The sequence below is a fragment of the Salmo salar genome, chromosome 08 (assembly GCF_965601325.2).
Source record: "Salmo salar chromosome 08, fSalSal1, whole genome shotgun sequence".
NCBI lineage: Eukaryota > Metazoa > Chordata > Actinopteri > Salmoniformes > Salmonidae > Salmo > Salmo salar.
In genome coordinates this window covers 39,677,501-39,695,000 of record NC_138298.1, presented here as the reverse complement: position 1 = coordinate 39,695,000, position 17,500 = coordinate 39,677,501, and the positions used below count along the sequence as shown (strand labels likewise).

Sequence of the window (17,500 nt, the reverse complement as noted above, 5' to 3'; positions counted from 1 at the left end):
AAATCCACTAATTGTGTCCAGGTTGATTCCCTCTCTCCTTCACACACACACTAACCTGCAGTGATGAGGAGTCGTAGACAGTGTATGACAGAGCAGGTGTGTGTTTTGTACGGGGCTGTAGACAGTGTGTTCCAGACACAGGGTTGTTGCAGGGCCAGACACAGACAGGACAGAGCCCCCTGCAGGTCAACACTAAGAGGAACACTGTCCTGGAGAACACGCCAGACCACCAACTAGAGAGAGAGAGACAACACCATGAAGCAGGGTTTATTCTGGAACAAAAAGGGGCTTAGGTGGTGAGTGAGAGGCCCCCCTATCTTGGCGGTGTAGTGAAAAGTTCAAAGTTTTAAGGAAATTTCCTGCAATTGTAGAAATGTCTCCATGGAGCTGAGAGAAAATGTTGCTGTTTTAAAAGCTACTTTTGGTGAATGATAGGCATGTTGCCATGACTGGTGCTGTGTCCTTCAGCTCAAACATAACATCTAAATCCATAGTGCTAAATTCACTGTTTGGGGGGGAATTTTCAATTCTTCCTGACCGTCTAACTTTTATTTAGGTGATTTTTATTTCTCAAAGATGATAATATTACCAAATACATAAAGTCCATAATCTCTTCTACATACTCTATATCTGGTTTTAGCGGTTTATACATTGAAATGTTTTTCCTAAAATTATTTTTTTTAAATATCTAAAATGTTATAGTGTTTGGACATAGGCGCCCCCCCCAAAAGTATTTTCTCATTGGCCAGGGATAGGGTCAAGTGTTAGAGGTCAGGGATGATAAACTTCTTACCTCGGTCGCCATGGTGATGAAGGTGGCGATGAGATGTTGTTTGTCTTCAGGGATTTGTAGAGGGGAAGGAAGCTGACCCACACACAGCAGATACTGAGACAGTGCTCTACACAGAGACATCACCCGCGGGTAGAGTCCAGCCTCACCTAGAATACACACACAGCAGATACTGAGACAGCTCTACATAGAGAGGGTAGAGCCATGCCTCACCTACAATACACACACAGCAGATACTGAGACAGCTCTACATAGAGAGGGTAGAGCCATGCCTCACCTAGAGAACAACAGAATAATTGACAGGTGAAAGAGACTATCTATCTATCTATATCTATATCTATCTATCTATATATATATATATATATATATATATATAACACACTAGTTTCAGGTTCTGCAAAATATGCTCTTTTAATTTCAAGATAAAGTGCCTTGCTCAAGGGCACAACGGCAGCAGAACCTGGGAGCACCAGGATACCGTAAAGGGCAGCACAGACTATGGTTTTTAGCCGTCTTATGCCAGGGTTTTTCCCCTCACGGCTGAGTCAGTGTGACAGGGTCCAGGTCTGCTGATTACATACCAGTGTGTACGGTCGAAGGCTCTGACAGCGTTCTGACAGCGTCACACATTTTGAGTCTTTATGGTGTCGTGTGGCTGGTGTTACGAGCAGATCACAGTGACCAATAGGAACACGACCGGGAACGGAGTACGTACACAATAACATGATTATTGTGAACCGTCACATTCATATAAATAGTTTGATTAAAAACGTTTACATGCTTTGTCAGAAGAACGATTTATGATCACGTAATCAAAAGAAACGTTCTATCACAGAGACCATGTTATTTTTGAGCATCGTATTTGATTCCGAGTTGGGACATCTAAAGTTACCATGTGAAAACTATTTCTAGGACTCATATCTTTCAGTTGTTTTCCCAACTCCCTCGGGAGGCGAGCGCTGCCTGTGCTGGTAGATGGCTGACGTGGCCTCGCCAGCTAAATGGCCAGAATGGAACCACACACCTGAAGCACATGGTACAATCTGGCCAGGTCCATATCCACAGTTTAACCAGGTAACATCACAGTGTGATAATGGAACAAGACTCAATCTGACGTACAGCGGGGAAAGGCTTTTAGTTGCCAGATCCTCCCATTTTTCAGCCCAGGATTCGAACCAACAACCTTCCGAGTTAGTCTTACCATAGACGATAGCCAGTTTGTCCCAGTAGGGCTCGGCCGGGTCAGGTTTGGCCGGCGGCAGGAAGGAATGGTGTGGAACAGGAAGTAGCTGTGTGACCCCGCTCAGATGATCCAGTGTCACGGCCAGGGCTGTCTCCAATAGCAACGACCCCTGACCCCGGGTTAACCTCTGAACCCCCAGGCTCAGACACGGACAGAGGAGAGACAGGTTGAAGTCCTGGTGGAGAGAGAGAGAGAGAGAGGTCAGTGTGTGCTTTGAGGGATAAGACAGGGTAGTTTGGAGTGTGTGTGTGTGTGTGTATATGTGTGTGTGTGTTACCTTGCAGGTCATGATGGTAGAGAGGTCGTCAGGAGGTAGTTTGGTCAGGAGTTCCGTTGTCTCCAGGAACGACCCGTCACCACGGAGACAACACTGGGACATCACCAAGGCAACATACCACTCCTGGAACAAGACATACACACGTTGAATATGACAGACCCAAACAGACGTTTTATAAAGCACACCGACACACACACACACACACACCTTGTCAGCCTCGACTAGTTCAGGGGCTGGTGGCGGTTCCCCATCCAGGGGGTGTGATGTCACAGGAGGGGAGGGGCTGCTGGTGTCCTCGGCAACGGTGGCTCGGAACCTGTCCAGCAGGGAGTAGAACCTCTGGTGCCTAGCAACAAGAGGCAGGAAATGACATCACACAACATCACCAGCTTTTTGTGGTGAAAATCTCTTAAGAAAGTAGCTTGAGAAAATTATATAATGTCCCATGAATACAGCAGTATGGACACCCCTTCATACACTATATATATAGCAGTATGGACACCCCTTCATACACTATACATACAGCAGTATGGACACCCCTTCATACACTATATATATAGCAGTATGTGGACACCCCTTCATACACTATATATACAGCAGTATGGACACCCCTTCATACACTATATATACAGCAGTATGTGGACACCCCTTCATACACTATATATACAGCAGTGTGTGGACACCCCTTCATACTCTATATATACAGCAGTATGTGGACACCCCTTCATACACTATATATACAGCAGTATGTGGACACCCCTTCCTACACTATATATACACAGCAGTATGGACACCCCTTCATACACTATATATACAGCAGCAGTATGGACACCCCTTCATACACTATATACACGGCAGTATGGACACCCCTTCATACACTATATATACAGCAGTATGGACACCCCTTCATACACTATATCTCCAGCAGTATGGACACCCTTTCATACACTATATATACAGCAGTATGGACACCCCTTCAAAATAGTGGCTTCGGCTATTTCAGCCACACCTGCTGCTGACAGGTGTATAAAATAAGGCACACAGCCATGCAATCTCCATAGACAAACATTGGCAGTAGAATGGCCTTACTAAAGAGCTCAGTGACTTTCAATGTGGCACTGTGATAAGATGCAACCTTTCCAACGAGTCAGTTTGTCAAATTTCTGCCGTGCTAGAGCTGCCCCGGTCAACTGTAAGTGCTGTTATTGTGAAGTGGAAACGTCTAGGAGCAACAACGGCTCAGCCGCAAAGTGGTAGGCCACACAAGCTCACAGAACGGGACCGCTGATTGCTGAAGTGCGTAGCAACAATCACTATCGAGTTCCAAACTGGCTCCGGAAGCAACTTCAGCACAATAACTGTTTGTTGGGAGCTTCATGAAATGGGTTTCCATGGCCGATCAGCAGCACACAAGCCTAAGATCACCATGCGCAATGCTAAATGTTGTCTGGAGTGGTGTAAAGCTCACTGCCATTGGACTCTGGAGCAGTGGAAACACGTTCTCTAGAGTGATGAATCACGCTTCATCGTCTGGCAGTCCAAAGGATAAATCTTGGTTTGGCGGATGCCAGGTGAACGCTACCTGCTAGAATGCATAGTGCCAACTGTAAAGTTTGGTGGAGGAGGAATAATGGTCTGGGGCTGTTTTTCATGGTTTGGGCCTCTTAGTTCCAGTGAAGGGAAATCTTAACGATACAGCATACGATGACTTTCAAGATGATTCTGTGCTTCGAACTTTATGGCAACAGTTTGGGGAAGGCCCTTTCCTGTTTCAGCATGACAATGCCTCCGTGCACAAAGCGAGGTCAATACAGAAATAGTTTGTTGAGATTGGTGTGGAAGAACTTGACTGGCCTGCACAGAGCACTGACCTCAACCCCATCGATCACCTTTGGGATGAATTGGAACACTGACTGCGAGCCAGGACTAATCGCTCAACAACAGTTCCTGACCTCACTAATGCTCTTGTGGCTAAATGGAAGCAAGTCCCCACAGTAATAATCCAACATCTAGTAGAAAGCCTTCCCAGAAGAGTGGAGGCTGTTATAGCAGTAAAGGGGTCGACCAACTCCATATTAATGTCCATGATTTAGTAATGAGATGTTTGACGAGCAGGTGTCCACATACTTTTGGTCATGTAGTGATTCATTAAAACAAGAAGATAATGTACATTTGACTAGAATGAGAGGGGAGATGAGAGGAGGAGAGGAGAAGAGAGGAGAGGAGGAGAGGAGAAGAGAGGAGAGGAGAGGGGAGATGAGAGGAGGAGAGGAGGAGAGGAGAAGAGAGGAGAGGCGAAGAGAGGAGAGGGGAGATGAGAGGAGAGGGGAGATGAGAGGAGGAGAGGAGAAGAGAGGAGAAGAGGAGAAGAGAGGAGAGGGGGAAGAGAGGAGGAGAGGAGAAGAGAGGAGAGGGGGAAGAGAGGAGGAGAGAAGAAGAGAGGAGAGGGGGAAGAGAGGAGGAGAGGAGAAGAGAGGAGAGGGGGAAGAGAGGAGGAGAGGAGAAGAGAGGAGAGTGGGAAGAGAGGAGGAGAGGAGAAGAGAGGAGAGGGGGAAGAGAGGAGGAGAGAAGAAGGAGAAGAGAGGAGGAGAAGAGAAGAGAGGAGAGGGGGAAGAGAGGAGGAGAGGAGAGGGGGAAGAGAGGAGGAGAGAAGAAGAGAGGAGAGGGAAGAGAGGAGGAGAGAAGAAGGAGAAGAGAGGAGGAGAAGAGAAGAGAGGAGAGGAGAGGGGGAAGAGAAGAGAGGAGAGGGGGAAGAGAGGAGGAGAGAAGAAGAGAGGAGAGGGGGAAGAGAGGAGGAGAGAAGAAGAGAGGAGAGGGGGAAGAGAGGAGGAGAGAAGAAGAGAGGAGAGGGGGAAGAGAGGAGGAGAGAAGAAGAGAGGAGAGGGGGAAGAGAGGAGGAGAGAAGAAGAGAGAAGAGGGGGAAGAGAGGAGGAGAGAAGAAGAGAGGAGAGGGGGAAGAGAGGAGGAGAGAAGAAGAGAGGAGAGGGGGAAGAGAGGAGGAGAGAAGAAGAGAGGAGAGGGGGAAGAGAGGAGGAGAGAAGAAGAGAGGAGAGGGGGAAGAGAGGAGGAGAGAGGAAGAGAGGAGAGGGGGAAGAGAGGAGGAGAGAGGAAGAGAGGAGAGGAGTATTGTTACCGTTGAGCTAGTCCACTGATCTGAAGGTATTCCTGGATTCTGTCCAGTTCCTCTACTGGCAGCTGGACTAAACTGTTCTATAGAGGAACAGAGAGAGAACATGTTCAGCTGGACTAAACTGTTCTATAGAGGAACAGAGAGAGAAAATGTTCAGCTGGACTAAACTGTTCTATAGAGGAAGAGAGAGAGAACATGTTCAGCTGGACTATACTGTTCTATAGAGGAACAGAGAGAGAACATGTTCAGCTGGACTAAACTGTTCTATAGAGGAACAGAGAGAGAACATGTTCAGCTGGACTAAACTGTTCTATAGAGGAACAGAGAGAGAACATGTTCAGCTGGACTAAACTGTTCTATAGAGGAACAGAGAGAGAACATGTTCAGCTGGACTAAACTGTTCTATAGAGGAACAGAGAGAGAACATGTTCAGCTGGACTAAACTGTTCTATAGAGGAACAGAGAGAACATGTTCAGCTGGACTAAACTGTTCTATAGAGGAACAGAGAGAGAACATGTTCAGCTGGACTATACTGTTCTATAGAGGAACAGAGAGAACATGTTCAGCTGGACTAAACTGTTCTATAGAGGAACAGAGAGAGAACATGTTCAGCTGGACTATACTGTTCTATAGAGGAACAGAGAGAGAACATGTTCAGCTGGACTAAACTGTTCTATAGAGGAACAGAGAGAACATGTTCAGCTGGACTAAACTGTTCTATAGAGGAACAGAGAGAACATGTTCAGCTGGACTAAACTGTTCTATAGAGGAACAGAGAGAACATGTTCAGCTGGACTAAACTGTTCTATAGAGGAACAGAGAGAACATGTTCAGCTGGACTAAACTGTTCTATAGAGGAACAGAGAGAGAACATGTTGAGCTGGACTAAACTGTTCTATAGAGGAACAGAGAGAGAACATGTTCAGCTGGACTAAACTGTTCTATAGAGGAACAGAGAGAGAACATGTTCAGCTGGACTAAACTGTTCTATAGAGGAACAGAGAGAGAACATGTTCAGCTGGACTATACTGTTCTATAGAGGAACAGAGAGAACATGTTCAGCTGGACTAAACTGTTCTATAGAGGAACAGAGAGAGAACATGTTCAGCTGGACTAAACTGTTCTATAGAGGAACAGAGAGAGAACATGTTCAGCTGGACTAAACTGTTCTATAGAGGAACAGAGAGAGAACATGTTCAGCTGGACTAAACTGTTCTATAGAGGAACAGAGAGAGAACATGTTCAGCTGGACTAAACTGTTCTATAGAGGAACAGAGAGAACATGTTCAGCTGGACTAAACTGTTCTATAGAGGAACAGAGAGAGAACATGTTCAGCTGGACTAAACTGTTCTATAGAGGAACAGAGAGAGAACATGTTCAGCTGGACTAAACTGTTCTATAGAGGAACAGAGAGAGAACATGTTCAGCTGGACTAAACTGTTCTATAGAGGAACAGAGAGAGAACATGTTCAGCTGGACTAAACTGTTCTATAGAGGAACAGAGAGAAACATGTTCAGCTGGACTAAACTGTTGTATATCTACCTGTAGTGTTTCAGCCAGCAGCATTTCCACCCTCCTGCAGGCCAGAGTATCAACCATACGAGCCAGGACTCTGAAAGGAGTATTCAGTAGTTTGTCTACGTAGAGCATCAACAGAGAACCAGACTGGGACAGGTGAATCCCTTCTAGACACTGAAGAGTCTTCTTCAACATGGTGGGCTATGGGGGGGAGAGAGAGGGAGAGGAGAGAGAGCGAGAGACAGAGAGAGAGACAGAGAGCGAGAGAGAGAGACAGAGAGAGACAGAGAGCAACAGAGCGAGACAGAGAGCGAGACAGAGAGCGAGACAGAGAGCGAGACAGAGAGCGAGACAGAGAGCGAGACAGAGAGCGAGACAGAGAGCGAGACAGAGCGACAGAGAGAGAGACAGGGAGAACGAGCATTATCACTTTTAAAGAACCCGTTACTAATAATGATTTCCATAGTTTCATTAAAAAATATATTTTGCTTAATTTATTCATATTATTTCATCCTTCCACAAGATATAGTCCTGACACAAATCTAGGGTTACTACCCAAACCGGTTGGTCGTTCATTCTGTCTGTTCAGTTTCCTCTCAGAGACCCAGTCGTTCATTCTGTCTGTTCAGTTTCCTCTCAGAGACCCAGTCGTTCATTCTGTCTGTTCAGTTTCCTCTCAGAGACCCAGTCGTTCATTCTGTCTGTTCAGTTTCCTCTCAGAGACCCAGTCGTTCATTCTGTCTGTTCAGTTTCCTCTCAGAGACCCAGTCGTTCATTCTGTCTGTTCAGTTTCCAGAGACCCAGTCGTTCATTCTGTCTGTTCAGTTTCCTCTCAGAGACCCAGTCGTTCATTCTGTCTGTTCAGTTTCCTCTCAGAGACCCAGTCGTTCATTCTGTCTGTTCAGTTTCCTCTCAGAGACCCAGTCGTTCATTCTGTCTGTTCAGTTTCCTCTCAGAGACCCAGTCGTTCATTCTGTCTGTTCAGTTTCCTCTCAGAGACCCAGTCGTTCATTCTGTCTGTTCAGTTTCCTCTCAGAGACCCAGTCGTTCATTCTGTCTGTTCAGTTTCCTCTCAGAGACCCAGTCGTTCATTCTGTCTGTTCAGTTTCCTCTCAGAGACCCAGTCGTTCATTTTGTCTGTTCAGTTTCCTCTCAGAGACCCAGTCGTTCATTCTGTCTGTTCAGTTTCCTCTCAGAGACCCAGTCGTTCATTCTGTCTGTTCAGTTTCCTCTCAGAGACCCAGTCGTTCATTCTGTCTGTTCAGTTTCCTCTCAGAGACCCAGTCGTTCATTCTGTCTGTTCAGTTTCCTCTCAGAGACCCAGTCGTTCATTCTGTCTGTTCAGTTTCCTCTCAGAGACCCAGTCGTTCATTCTGTCTGTTCAGTTTCCTCTCAGAGACCCAGTCGTTCATTCTGTCTGTTCAGTTTCCTCTCAGAGACCCAGTCGTTCATTCTGTCTGTTCAGTTTCCTCTCAGAGACCCAGTCGTTCATTCTGTCTGTTCAGTTTCCTCTCAGAGACCCAGTCGTTCATTCTGTCTGTTCAGTTTCCTCTCAGAGACCCAGTCGTTCATTCTAAATGTTCTATTGCCCTACTGGCTGGCGAAGTTCTTATTCCATGCTTGCTAGCTAGCCAACTACGGCTAACTTACAGTCACATCAAACAGTGCAGCCAGAATAACAACAGTAGCTGCATTTACATTTGTTTTAAGTTGTTTTCTAGTGACATTTAATTGGACACATCCATAACAATGAGCTAATGAGGCGTGATTTCTCCTGGAGTAGAAAATGTTCTCACTCGTCAGGACACTGTTGTTCAGAGGAGCTAGTCAACAACACAGCTAACAACACAGCTAACAACACAGCTAACAACACAGCTAACAACACAGCTAACACAATCACTTTAAACTGAAGCTGGAAAGACAGTAAACCAGCTGAACTTTGTTTCATTTTACCTGTTTTCAAATGATATTTCTTTGTATATATCCATAAACATGATGCTGATTCATGATTTAGACTGGCTGAAAAAAGCAACCTGTCTGTCTGTCTGGTCCCGACTCGTTCATTACTATTGGACAGCTGGAGATTTGAATTTGAATATTGAAACAATGTTGTAAATGTCAGAGAGACAGACAGCAATGTTTATACAAATCTCCGCTGTTGAAAACTAAACGTTAGTCTAAAAGAAATGTGAGATAATGTCTATATGCTTTTTATAGTGGAGAACAAGTTTATACATTGCCTGGCTGGGCTGATGAGACAGTGGATTGCGCAGTCAGATGGAACAGAGTAAATAGGCATTTTAACGACATACATTTAGCCGGTACTAACTTGTGGAACAGACTCCGGCTGGAATGCGGTTTTAACCAATCAGCATTCAGGATTAGACCCACCCGTTGTATAAACAGAGCAGTAAACGAGTGTGTACTGTCGAGAGGTTGTCACGTCTCCTCTGTATTAGTCTACAGTGTGTGTGTGAGTGTGTGTGTGTGTGTGTGTGTGTGTGTGTGTGTGTGTGTGTGTGTGTACTAACTGTAGAGAGGTTGTCACAGCGTGACTGTATAGCCTGTATAAACAGTCCCGAGGCGGCAGAGTTGCGGTGCACGGCACTGATGAAGTCCTGCACCGGAGGCTCATGGGAAAGGTTGATGAGGTCACGGACGTGGTTTACGATCAGCCAGGTCAGGTGCTCAGAGTCGTGCAGGTTCTGACACTACAGAGGGAGAGAGGAGGATTATGGGTAAGAGAAGGCAGTCAAGTGGAACATTCTGGAAAGGTAGAAGAAAAACAAAGAGTCACAGCAGTTATAACGCTTAATAGCTCCCCAGTTATAATGCTTTATAGGGACCTATAGTCTCACCACGTAGTCACAGAAGAGAATGAGTCCTCCCCTGCGTACGATCTCTCTGTTACACATGGCCAGCCTGGCCTCTGGTCTCTCCTCCTCCACCCCTCCTGAGGAATGAGGGCTCAGCAGCTTGGTGCAGGACAGACTCTGTCTCCTACAGAGGGAGGTGGAGGGAGAGTCATATCATTTAGGATTTGGTGCGGGTTCGCCCGTGTGTCTGTACGTTCCTCCATCCGTGTGTGTATGTATGTCCGTCTGTCTGTGGTTGTATGTCTGTGTGAGTGAGAGACAGAGAGACCTATCTGGGTGTCTGGTGTACCTCAGAGAGAGACCTACCTGGGTGTCTGGTGTACCTCAGAGAGAGACCTACCTGGGTGTCTGGTGTACCTCAGAGAGAGACCTACCTGGGTGTCTGGTGTACCTCAGAGAGAGACCTACCTGGGTGTCTGGTGTACCTCAGAGAGAGACCTACCTGGGTGTCTGGTGTACCTCAGAGAGAGACCTACCTGGGTTTCCGGTGTACCTCAGAGAGAGACCTACCTGGGTGTCTGGTGTACCTCAGAGAGAGACCTACCTGGGTGTCTGGTGTACCTCAGAGAGAGACCTACCTGGGTGTCTGGTGTACCTCAGAGAGAGACCTACCTGGGTGTCTGGTGTACCTCAGAGAGAGACCTACCTGGGTGTCTGGTGTACCTCAGAGAGAGACCTACCTGGGTTTCCGGTGTACCTCAGAGAGAGACCTACCTGGGTGTCTGGTGTACCTCAGAGAGAGACCTACCTGGGTGTCTGGTGTACCTCAGAGAGAGACCTACCTGGGTGTCTGGTGTACCTCAGAGAGAGACCTACCTGGGTTTCCGGTGTACCTCAGAGAGAGACCTACCTGGGTGTCTGGTGTACCTCAGAGAGAGACCTACCTGGGTGTCTGGTGTACCTCAGAGAGAGACCTACCTGGGTGTCTGGTGTACCTCAGAGAGAGACCTACCTGGGTGTCTGGTGTACCTCAGAGAGAGACCTACCTGGGTGTCTGGTGTACCTCTGTCCACCAGCTGTAGTTGGTGTAGTTGATGATGAGGAGGACTTGGCACCAGAGCAGAACCAGAGAGGGGTGTGTGGTCACCAGGCAGCCCACCATGGCATTAAGACCCTCTAGGGGGTAGAATACACCACTGACCCCTGGACCTCCACCCAGACCAGCCTCACCCTTCAGGAGACGGGTGGCTGCTGCCGTGATCCTACGGAACATGCCTGGAGAGAGAGAGGGGAGGGAGGGAGTTCATATTAACATTCATAAATATGTGTAGGCATATATATCTATCTATCACTAAATGTATGTGTGTGATATATTAGAGGTTGACCGATTAATAAGAATGGCAGATTAATTAGGGCCGATTTAAAGTTTTCATAACAATCGGTAATCGGTATTTTTGGCCACCGATTTGCCAATTATTATTATTTTTTTTACACATTTATTTAACTAGGCAAGTCAGGTTAAGAACACATTCTTATTTTCAATGACGGCCTAGGAACGGGGGTTAACTGCCTTGTTCAGGGGGGATTCGCGGATTCGTTTTTGCAACCTTCCGGTTACTAGTCCAACGCTCTAACCACCTGCCTTACATTGCACTCCACGAGGAGCCTGCATGGCAGGCTGACTACCTGTTACACGAGGGCAGCAAGAAGCCAAGGTAAGTTGCTAGCTAGCATTAAACTTATTTTATAAAAAACGATCAATCTTAACATAATCACTAGTTAAACTAGTAATATCATCAACCATGTGTAGTTATCTAGCGTGTCCTGCGTTGCATATAATCGATGCGGTGCCTGTTAATTTATCATTGAATCACAGCCTACTTCACCAAACGGGTGTTGATTTAACAAGCGCATTTGTGAAAAAAGCACTGCCGTTGCACCAATGTGTACCTAACCATAAACATTATTGCCTTTCTTTAAAATCAATACACAAGTATATATTTTTAACTTCTCTTGGGTCGGGGGCAGTATTTCCACTGCCGGATGAAAAGCGTACGCAAATTAAACGGCCTACTACTCGGGCCCAGGAACTAGAGTATGCATATTATTAGTAGATTTGGATAGAAAACACTCTGACGTTTCTAAAACTGTTTGAATGGTGTCTGTGAGTATAACAGAACTCATATGGCAGGCAAAAACCTGAGAAAAATCTAACCAGGAAGTGGGAAGTCTGGTGCTTGTAGTCCTTTCAAGTCATTGCCTATCGAACACACAGTGACTTAGGGTTCATTTTGTACTTCCTAAGGCTTCCACTAGATGTCAACAGTCTTTAGAAAGTTGTTTGAGGCGTCTATGATGAACAGAGAGCGAACAGAGGAAGTTGGAAGTTGTTGACTCAGGAAAGCACTGGCGTTCATTGGCGCACATTCACGTGAGCGTTAGCTGTGTTCCAAAACGTTTTTCAAGACACTGGAATCGTCCGGTTGGAATATTATTGAAGTTCTAAGTGAAAAAGGCCCTAAAGATTGATGCTATACAACGTTTGACATGTTTGAACGAACGTAAATGTAACTTTTTTTTACTTTTCGTCGTGACATTTTCCGCGCGCTTCCTACACTTGGAGTAGTTTACTGAACGCGGAAACAAAAAGGAGGTATTTGGACATATATTATGGACTTAATCGAACAAAACAACATTTAATGTGGACCTGGGATTCCTGGAAGTGCCTTCTGATGAAGATCATCAAGGGTAAGTGAATATTTCTAATGCTATTTATGATTTTAGATGACTCCAAAATGGCAGGCATCTGTATTGCCTAGTGTATGTTTCTGAGAGCCGTACTCAGATTATTGCAAAGTGTGCTTTCCCCGTGAAGCTTTTTTGAAATCTGTCACAGCGGTTGCATAAAGGAGATGTTCATCTATAATTCTTTGAATAACAGTTTAATATATTATCAACGTTTACGATGAGTATTTTTGTAAATTGTTGTACTGATTCACCGACAGTATTGGAGGCAAAATATTTTCTGAACATCACGCGCCAATGTAAAATTGGGTTTATGGATATAAATATGAACTTTATCGAACAAAAAATGCATGTATTGTGTAACATGATCATCTGATGAAGATCGTCAAAGGTTAGTGCATAATTTTAGCTGGTTTTCTGGTTTTTGTGACACCTGTCCTTGCTAGGAAAATGGCTGTGTGGTTTTTCTTGTGTTGGAACTGTCCTAACATAATCTAACTTTATGCTTTCGCCATAAAGCCTTTTTGAAATCGGACAATGTGGTTACATTAAGGAGACGTGTACCTTTAAAATGGTGTAAAATAGTCGTCTGTTTGAGAACATTGAATTATGACATTTTGTGGTTTTGAATTTGGCGCTCTGATTTTTCACTGGCTGTTGAATAGTGTGAACCGTGAGTGGGACGGTAGCGTCCCACCTGCCCAAGAGAGGTTAAACCTGCATATTTAGTTAATATTGCCTGCTAACATGAAATTGTGTCACTGCTCTTGCGTTCATTGCACGCAGAGTCAGGGTATATGCAACAGTTTGGGCCGCCTGGCTCGTTGAACTAATTTGCCAGAATTTTACGTAATTATGACATAACATTGAAGGTCGTGCAATGTAACAGCAATATTTAGACTTATGGATGCCACCCGTTAGGTAAAATACGGAACGGTTCCGTATTTCCCTGAAAGAAAAAACGTTTTGTTTTCGAGATGATAGTTTCCAGATTCGACCATATTAATGACCTAAGGCTCGTATTTCTGTGTGTTTATTATATTATAATTAATTCTATGATTTGATAGAGCAATCTGACTGAGCGGTGGTATGCAGCAGCAGAATGCTCGTAAGCATTCATTCAAACAGCACTTTCGTGCGTTTTGCCAGCAGCTCTTCGCAATGCTTCAAGCATTGCGCTGTTTATGACTTCAAGCCCATCAACTCCCAAGATGAGGCTGGTGTACCCGATGTGAAATGGTTAGCTAGTTAGCCGGGTGCACGCTAATCGCGTTTCAAACGTCACTCGCTCTGAGACTCGGAGTAGTTGTTCCCCTTGCTCTGCATGGGTAACGCTGCTTCGAGGGTGGCTGTTGTCAATGTGTTCCTGGTTCGAGCCCAGGTAGGAGCGAGGAGAGGGACAGAAGCTATACTGTTACACTGGCAATACTATAGTGTCTATAAGAACATCCAATAGTCAAAGGTATATGAAATACAAATCGTATAGAGAGAAATAGTCCTATAATTCCTATAATAACTACAACCTAAAACTTCTTACCTGGGAATATTGAAGACTCATGTTAAAAGGAACCACCAGCTTTCATATGTTCCCATGTTCTGAGCAAGGCACTTAAACATTAGCTTTCTTACATGGCACATATTGCACTTTTACTTTCTTCTCCAACACTTTGTTTTTGCATTATTTAAACCAAATTGAACATGTTTCATTATTTATTTGAGGCTAAATTGATTTTATTGATGTATTATATTAAGTTAAAATAAGTGTTCATTCAGTATTGTTGTAATTGTCATTATTACAAATAAATGTAAAAAATAAAATAAATAAATCAAACAAAATAAAAGCGATACCGATTAATCGGCATCGGGTTTTTGGTCCTCCAATAATCGGTATCGGCGTTGAAAAATAATAATCGGTCAACCTCTAGTATATATATATATATATATATATATATATATATATATATATATATATATATATCTAAATGTGTGTATCTGTCCACTCACCACTCTTGAAGATGTGTATGAGACACATTAACAGAGTCCCCAGCTGTTGACAGTAGAACGTGTGTTGCTGTTCTGTCATGTCAACCTTCACCTGTCTGGTAGAGATGTCCTCTAACATCACTCCTACTAGCTGGAGTAGGAACCTGGAGAGAGGAGAGGAGAGGAGACATCACTCCTACTAGCTGGAGTAGGAACCTGGAGAGAGGAGAGGAGAGGAGACATCACTCCTACTAGCTGGAGTAGGAACCTGGAGAGAGGAGAGGAGAGGAGACATCACTCCTACTAGCTGGAGTAGGAACCTGGAGAGAGGAGAGGAGAGGAGACATCACTCCTACTAGCTGGAGTAGGAACCTGGAGAGAGGAGAGGAGAGGAGACATCACTCCTACTAGCTGGAGTAGGAACCTGGAGAGAGGAGAGGAGAGGAGACATCACTCCTACTAGCTGGAGTAGGAACCTGGAGAGAGGAGAGGAGAGGAGACATCACTCCTACTAGCTGGAGTAGGAACCTGGAGAGAGGAGAGGAGACGAGACATCACTCCTACTAGCTGGAGTAGGAACCTGGAGAGAGGAGAGGAGACATCACTCCTACTAGCTGGAGTAGGAACCTGGAGAGAGGAGAGGAGAGGAGACATCACTCCTACTAGCTGGAGTAGGAACCTGGAGAGAGGAGAGGAGACATCACTCCTACTAGCTGGAGTAGGAACCTGGAGAGAGGAGAGGAGACATCACTCCTACTAGCTGGAGTAGGAACCTGGAGAGAGGAGAGGAGACATCACTCCTACTAGCTGGAGTAGGAACTTGGAGAGAGGAGAGGAGACATCACTCCTACTAGCTGGAGTAGGAACCTGGAGAGAGGAGAGGAGAGGAGACATCACTCCTACTAGCTGGAGTAGGAACCTGGAGAGAGGAGAGGAGAGGAGACATCACTCCTACTAGCTGGAGTAGGAACCTGGAGAGAGGAGAGGAGACATCACTCCTACTAGCTGGAGTAGGAACCTGGAGAGAGGAGACATCTAATAAGGCCTTCATGGTCGAATTGCTGCAAAGAAACCACTACTAAAGGACACCAATAAGAAGAAGAGACTTGCTTGGGCCAAGAAACACGAGCAATGGACATTAGAATGGTGGAAATCTGTCCTTTGGTCTGATGAGTCCAAATGTGAGATTTTTGGTTCCAACCGCCGTGTCTTTGTGAGATACAGAGTAGGTGAACGGATGATCTCTGCATGTGTGGTTCCCACCGTGAAGCATGGAGGAGGAGGTGTGATCGTGTGGGGGTGCTTTGCTGGTGACTGTCAGTGATTTATTTAGAATTCAAGGCACACTTAACCAGCATGGCGACCCCAGCATTCTGCAGCGATACGCCTTTCCATCTGGTTTGGGCTTAGTGGGACTATCATTTGTTTTTCAACAGGACAATGACCCAACACACCTCCAGGCTGTGTAAGGGCTATTTGACCAAGAAGGAGAGTGATGGAGTGCTGCATTAGATGACATGGCATCCACAATCCCCTGACCTCAAACCAATTGAGATGGTTTGGGATGAGTTGGACCACAGAGTGACGGAAAAGCACCCAACAAGTCCTCAGCATATGTGGGAACTCCTTCAAGACTGTTGGAAAAGCATTCCAGGTGAAGCTGGCTGAGAGAATGCCAAGAGTGTGCAAAGCTGTCATCAAGGCAAAGGGTGGCTACTTTGAAGAATCTCAAATGTAAAATATATTTTGATTTGTTTAACACTTTTTTGGTTACTACATGATTCCATATGTGTTATTTCATAGTGTTGATGTCTTCACTATTATTCTACAACGTAGAAAATAGTAAAAATAAAGGAAAACCTTGAACGAGTAGGTGTGTCCAAACTTTTGACTGGTACTGTATATTTTTAAAGTGAGGTTGACAATTTTTAAATATCGCGCTCTCTCATATTCCTAAACGATCAAGAGTCAACTTTGACCCCTAAAAGTGTGTACCTGGGGTCAACCATAATAACCACAGAGCAACCGTGAAGACCCGATCCGGCACTCACCTGGCAAAGGTCTCCTCCGGCAGCACCCGCTCTCCGTTGGCCTCCTGGTTGTCGGGGGCGACAGTTGCCGGGGTCGCCAGAGGCAGTTGCGGGGGCGACGAGAGGCTGCTGTCGTCGTGGAGATGTCGGATGGTGGGACAGGAGAGGAGGAGAGGAGAGAGGGAGAGCTCGTGGACACGAGAGAGGACTATGTCTTCAGTGGACTGAGAGATGAGGACTCTGAGGACAGCCAAGACACCTGATACCCACAACTGAACTGTGTTGACATTAGCCTGGGGAGGGAGGGAGAGGAGGAGGGAGTGGGGGAGGGAGTGGGGGAGAGAGGAGGAGAGAGGAGGAGGGAGAGAGAGGAGGAGGGAGGGAGGGAGGAGGGAGTGGGGGAGAGAGAGGAATGGAGGGAGGGAGAGGAGGAGAGAGTGGGGGAGAGGGAGGGAGAGGAGGGAGGGGGGGAGAGAGAGGAGGAGGGAGGGAGGGAGGGAGGGAGGGAGGGAGGGAGGGAGGGAGGGAGGGAGGGAGGGAGGGAGGGAGGGAGGGAGGGAAAGAGTTAGCCTCAGTAAAGACCTGGCAACGATTGAATTATCCAAAAGCCAAATTCCGTGTGTCTCACCATGGTAGCAGGTGTAGTGAACATTCCCTTCAGCAGCATATCTACCGGGCGGAGAGAGGAGGGGGCAACCGTCTCAAACAGAGTGTTCAACACTCCCAGAGCCTCAGGGGAGTCCAGGTGCATCTAGGACACAACACGAAATCAGTTGACATCACCTCAGGTCCTCTGTTACTACCTCAGTGACACACTACAGGTAGACATCACCTCAGGTCCTGTGTTACTACCTCAGTGACACACTACAGGATGACATCACCTCAGGTCCTGTGTTACTACCTCAGTGACACACTACAGGATGACATCACCTCAGGTCCTCTGTTACTACCTCAGTGACACACTA

The 17,500-nt window shown here is 46.0% G+C and overlaps 1 protein-coding gene across 1 annotated transcript in view; it reads right to left on the bottom strand.

The window, feature by feature from the left end:
* The window catches only part of LOC106602109 (huntingtin), a 127,026-nt gene that overhangs the window by 16,848 nt on the left and 92,678 nt on the right, over nt 1-17,500 (bottom strand). The window contains 13 exon segments of the mRNA XM_082978672.1: nt 56-233; nt 794-939; nt 1,992-2,208; nt 2,311-2,433; nt 2,518-2,656; nt 5,444-5,520; nt 6,986-7,162; nt 9,493-9,672; nt 9,820-9,961; nt 10,824-11,052; nt 14,527-14,669; nt 16,557-16,828; nt 17,164-17,286. Of these exon segments, the coding sequence (XP_082834798.1) occupies nt 56-233; nt 794-939; nt 1,992-2,208; nt 2,311-2,433; nt 2,518-2,656; nt 5,444-5,520; nt 6,986-7,162; nt 9,493-9,672; nt 9,820-9,961; nt 10,824-11,052; nt 14,527-14,669; nt 16,557-16,828; nt 17,164-17,286 (2,146 nt within the window).